General features: G+C 46.5%; 1 protein-coding gene across 1 annotated transcript in view; it reads right to left on the bottom strand.

Annotated features, from left to right (window-relative positions):
• Window positions 1–3,359: 3,359 nt before the first annotated feature.
• Window positions 3,360–6,000, bottom strand: part of ADAMTSL2 (ADAMTS like 2) — a 36,900-nt gene continuing 34,259 nt past the window's right edge. Inside the window, exons 17-19 of the mRNA XM_044269040.1 lie at window positions 5,204–5,380; window positions 4,571–4,715; window positions 3,360–3,478 (exon numbers count right to left, since the gene is read on the bottom strand). Coding sequence (XP_044124975.1) covers window positions 3,360–3,478; window positions 4,571–4,715; window positions 5,204–5,380 — 441 coding nt within the window. The remainder of the gene's footprint in view (window positions 3,479–4,570; window positions 4,716–5,203; window positions 5,381–6,000) is intronic.

Genomic DNA, 6,000 nt, shown 5'->3' with positions numbered 1-6,000 from the left:
AAGCCCGTTAGGGAAAGTCATAGCTACTAGAGGGGGTCTCTATTGAGGACCCTCATCTATTAGGCAGAGTGTCTACAATGAACGTATCTCAAGCTGGAAGACCTGCCACATCCATACGTTGCTCAGACAGCCCTACAATTTCAATTTAAAAAACTCTGTAACGCTTCATTTCCCCTGCGGAGGCGCTGTAGAGGAATTGGAACACTGATCGCTGGGGTTAGGAGTAACTGGAAATCTATGATTTGGATTTAAATAGGTTATCCAGGTTTAGAAAAACATCCATTTGCTTCTGAAATCAGAGCTACACCTGTCCATAGGTTGTTTGTGGTATTGCAGCTTGACCCCCCCCCCAATCCCTTCAATAGAGCTGAGCCCCAATGCCAAACCCAACCCCGCTCTGCTGTTGGAAGCAGCCATGTTTTCCTAAGTAGCCCAATGAAAATGGATTATTGGAGGTCCACCGAGACATTGTCTTCAAGATGCCCCTCTAGGGTCCAACCCTTAGATTAGTCAGTCTGTAATAGGATTATAGTTCTGTACACTGTTTATATGTATGGCTACATCATTGGAAAAGTATACACCTTCATATTACAAGTTCTTCTGAACAGTATCTATACTTCTTTCCGTATGAGGAATGCGTTAGATGTCATGGAGGACGACCCCTGAGCTCCCGGCATCATCCCAAATGGCGGCATCTCCAGGGGCTGCCCCTCCATGGTAAAAGTCTCTGATAAAATTACACAAGATATCTTAAATTACAAGTGACGTAATGTGACGAAGCAGCATGGCTCTATTCTCTTCAGCCTGAAAGCAAATACAGATCCACCGAAAACCCCCTCGGGTGATCATCGAAACCCCCCACCCCCCAAGTGTGGTGGCCGGCCTGGACGTACTAAAGTGCAGTGTGAGAAACATAAAATACACAATATTTTTTTTGAATTTTTTCCCCCCCACGTCATGCATAGAGTACAGGTAAGTCACAGTACGTTAGTTTTAGGAGGCACGTCATCTACACTTCCGAGACAAGCCAAAAATTATGCAAAATGTTGGCCTCATTTAAAACCCCGAAATTTTTACTTAGGTCATCTGGGGCGCCAATTGGCAAGGTCTTTTTGCCCCATGAGGGGCACCATCTGCAGCAGCAGGTTTCAGCAAGGACTAAAATGCTGTCCTGGACCGGAATTTGTGGTTGTCCAAAAATGTTGACTCAGGGTTCGGAAGGGCTTAAAGGCCAGGGTTAAAAAAAAAAATGTTAAAGGGCAGGGAACATGGTTCAATCACCTGCCGGTATGATCCTCTGTGACCATGTCGTCCTGTTTTTGGTCATATGTGTTCTTGATGTCCCATATATTCCACGATACTGCTGCAGCCAGTCACTAGTCTCGGCAGGATATGCCAGGAGACCGCTGAGCCCAGAAATTGGATGCATTGGTCACATGCGGTATATGGTCACATGACCACTGCAGTTATGCAAAGAAAGCCCAGCGGGTCGGATCGGAGCAGACGCGAGTCATAACTGGCGAGTATACATTCTTGTATTGTTTTAACGCCTTCCCCGCCTTTTAACATTTTTTTAACTCGGACAAACCCTTTAAAGAAGACCCGTCAGCAGAATCACTGCCGGTTAGGGCTGATCCTGCTGATTAAAACGATACCTGGATTGTAAAAATCCATTGCACTGTTCCAGAGAAAAAACTGTTTGATTCTATAAGCAGAACAAGGCTTCAATGCTCCAAGGGGCGCGTCCTAACCCCTCAGTGCACCTCGGCTCCTCTGCTTTCCTGCATTTGCCACCCCCTCGGTGCACTGAATCCATGTATTTTTACCATCCAGGTATCATTTTAATAGAAAGGAACAACCCTAACAGGCAGTATGCTTACTTTACTGGGGTTGATCCTGCAGATTTTTTTCTCACCGATCCCTGTTGGTCTTAGATTCCTTGCTCCCGGAAATGTCCGACAGCCAATCAATGGGTGCAGTGGTTACCCTCCCCAGTCACTGATTGGCTGGCTGAGCAGGCAGACCAGCAAAGACCCAGTAAGCATCGAAATATGTGTTGGGGATTGAGGAAGTGAGCATGGCTCCTTTTATTTTTTTTTAAAGGGGTTGTCTGAATAAAAAAATAAAAAAAAGGCACAGGAGGTGTTAAAGGGAGTCTGTCATCAGCATTTCACTTTTTTAACCCTTCCCGTAGCTCCCTAGCATGCTTACAGTTTTATAAAAACGTTACCTCTGGCATCAATCCTGGACTTATAGAACCATCAAAAACAATCTTTATAACATATGCAAATGAGGGCTCGCAAGTGCCCAGGGGCGGCGTTACCCTCGTAGGTGCCCTGCTAGCTCAGCCTTTTCATTGTGTCCCCCGCCCCTTCCTACCCTCCGCCCGCCCATCCTTTCCCTCTGACCGCCTATCTACCAACTTGTTATTCCGCCGAGATTACGCGCCTGCGCACTCATTCCTTTGGCCGGTGCTTGCGCACTGCGATGCCCATTCCTTGTACGGCATCACGGTAATTAATGCGCATGCGCCGATGGACCGCCTCCTTTGTTGTGTTTTCGCGTCGTTAGCCGGCGCATGCGCAATAGTTACTGTGATGCCGTACAAGGAATGGGCATCGCAGTGCGCATGCGCCGGCCAAAGGAATGAGTGCGCAGGCGCGGGATCTCGGCGGAATAACAAGTTGGTAGATAGGCGGTCAGAGGGAAAGGATGGGCGGGCGGAGGGAAGGAAGGGGCGGGGGAAGCAATGAAAAGGCTGAGCTAGCAGGGCACCTACGAGGGTAACGCCGCCCCTGGGCACTTGCGAGCCCTCATTTGCATATGTTATAAAGATGTTTTTGGACGGTTCTATAAGTCCAGGATTGATGCCAGAGGTAACGTTTTTTTTTAACTGTAAGCATGCTAGGGAGCTATGGGAAGGGTTAAAAAAGTGAAATGCTGATGACAGACTCCCTTTAAAGGGAAGTAAAAGAGATTACATTTATAAAAAAAAAATTAAAAACGGCACCACCTCTGTTTGCGTCTGGTATTGCAGTTCACTTGAATGGGGTTTTCCAGCAATACCATACACACCATGGCCAGGGGTGGCGCTGTTGTGACACAAGCCAAAAAACAACAACTTGCAAACCAGTTACTAATGGGATAAACTGGAATGACTGAGCAATGCTTTTGCCTCAAAGCCAACAACTATAGTCCGGTATGGGTATAACTGGTGGCCTATGTGCCCGTGGGGTATATGAATTATGTTATTTAGGGGGGGCGGCTGGGCGTGTCGGTGCCCCTCCTGATGTCATGGTTCCTACAGGATGGCACGTGTCTCTATCCCTCCAGAGTCTCTGTGTCCCAGAGGCAAGTTCCTATGAATGGGCAGAGCGGCAGGACCGGCAGCAGGCCTTGCTGTAGTACCAGTGACTGCACAGATTGACTTTAATGGCCAATGCACAATTTGTTCCAGCCTGGTCTTGACAGCTGTCATCTAGAGGAAGAGAGGTAGAGCTTGTTATATGGAGAGACAATGTGCATGAACCTATTAGTCCCGAAATTACTGGAATAAATAGGATATACGACATGCAGGCAGAGCATCCCTTCATATAATCAGCAATTACAGTGCAAATCAGCGGCCCTGACATACTCCAGGTATCCCTGCAGAGTGACAGATTTCGTTCAATGGATTTATCCGCCATTTTTTCGACAGAGTGACATGATAGATAGCGCTGATTCTATAAAGAGTGCATTGGAAAAATATTCACGCCCCTGGAGACTGCACCTTTTCCTTTGCATCCTTTAAGGCTAGTCAAGCTAATCACTGTGGTTCCACCTCCCTGCACCCCCGGTAATAGATGGCAGGTGTTTAGATGAGCAGATTGCTGTTATGGTTTATAGAGGTAGTGGGTTCCTGGGTGGGGTACCCCCCTCCACGTCATCCGTATACCCTAATAGGGACTATAGACGGGGGTTGTCTTCATGGGACAACCTCTTTTAAACAAGCTGAGTTTATTAGGTCAGTGGCTGAAGGGAATAACAAAACAGCAACCCCTTTTCTAATCCATATATGTGCTCAAAGAAGTTGTCACTTTGCCACCCCCAATCTTCTAAAATGCTCATACAGGGGGTGTATTACTCAGCAGAGCCAATATATCATAACCCCAACCTAATCCCAATGGACATGGGATTTTGGCCCCTCTTGGCTCTGATTTCCAAAAATCGCTAACTGTCCTCTCCCATCCTCTCCCTTGCACTCAAAAGATCAGGCATGTTGACAGCTAACATGTTTCATCGGGTTTTCCTCAACACTGGTTGAACCCCATGCAGACTAGATAGTTGGCTGGTCCCACCAAAATTGCAGAGTATGCCAACTTTCATGAAGTGTGTATAGGCCCCTTATCTCTAAGGTATGAGCAGTCAGTGGAGATGAATCCTCTCAGATGCAAGTCTACTGGCAGCTATGGCCTTGGTCTACTCAGTCTTTCTTTTCGGCCGTGTGAAAATTGAGTTAGCCCACCTCAATCTCTGAGCCAAATCACAACTGCTATGTCTTCTAACCTGGACGTTATGCTATTTGACTCACCTGGTGGATCAGTGGGGCAAGGCTGAAAGTCGCAGGTCTGTTTCCCAATTGGTTTCACCAAGACATCGCATCCACGGACAATGTCTCTTCCTTGGAAGCACTTGACGTCCCTCATTCTGACTCCAACCCCGCAAGTCTTACTGCACTGTAAGGTCAAAAAGACTTGTTTGTTATGAAGAATTGGCCTGGCTTCATTGATGTTATCCATACAATTTTTATAGTAGTCTTCAAAACTATGGCAGGTGGCCAGCTTGGTGTTCCTAAGATGCTTCTTCAGGAGACAGCTATAGTCCACAATGCAAAAATTGATACAGTAGCTTAATTGACAATGACAGTAATATATGTGATCATCATATGCAAGAGAACATTTAAGGCTTTAACACAAACAAAAATAGTCACAAGGGGTTAACTACACATCCCAAAACAAGTGGCACACTGTTTAGATCTTGGCAGCTGGAGACCACAGTGAAGCCTGCCAGGCAGTGCTATAAAGCTGTGTCTGGCACCGATACCCCAAATCTAATCATCTCTTGGCAGCCAAGGAACAGTCTCTTTGCATGATAACCCTGTGATGTCCATAGAGGCCAGAAAATCTCTCACGTAAAAGGGTTTAGTAGTTGTAGGGTCTCCTACCTCAGACCAAGGGGTAGTATACCACTTAAAGCATGGTCGCTCAAAGCAGGTGCTCTCCTCAGCAGGTTTCTTGGCAATGTCACAATCGGAAGGGTTGCGAGTCTTGACTTTACCATTAGCCACTTCTAGGCAATTGACCACTCGTTGTTTTGCTCCCCTGCCGCAAGTTGTGTTACACTGCAGGAAAGGGGGCCCAAAATGAAATGATGTTACGGTTAGCAGAGGCTGAGTGAACCAAGTACCCTACAAAATGTATAGAAGATGTATCTAGGTGGGGCATGGCACGAAAGCATATGGGCCTGCAAGCACCAGTAGAGTAAAGGTTAGCGGAGGCTAGGTGAACCAAGTACCCTAGAAAATGTTCTGTAGAATAAAAAAGTATCTAGATGGGACATTGCATCCAAAGCATATGAGCCTACAGGCACCAGTAGAGTTAAGGTTAGAAGAGGTTGGGTGAACCAAATACCATACAAAATGTTCTGTAGAAGAAGTATTCAGATGGGGCATGGCACCAAAGCATATGGACCTACAGTCACCAGTAGAGTAAAGGTTAGCAGAGGCTGGGTGAACCAAGTACCCTATAAAATGTTCTGTAGAAGAAGTACTCAGATGGGGCATGGCACCAAAACATATGGGCCTATAGGCACTACTAGAGTAAAGGTTAGTAGAGGCTGGATGAACCAAGTACCTTGTAAAATGTTCTCTAGAAGAAAAAGGTAGATGGGGCATGGTGACAAAGCATATGGGCCTACAGGCACCAGAAGAGTAAAGGTTAGCAGAGATTGAGTCACCCAAGT

Source organism: Bufo gargarizans, chromosome 9, assembly GCF_014858855.1.
Source record: "Bufo gargarizans isolate SCDJY-AF-19 chromosome 9, ASM1485885v1, whole genome shotgun sequence".
NCBI classification, from domain to species: Eukaryota; Metazoa; Chordata; class Amphibia; order Anura; family Bufonidae; genus Bufo; species Bufo gargarizans.
Note: the sequence above shows the minus strand (reverse complement) of the source record. Positions and strands in the feature narration are given on the sequence as shown.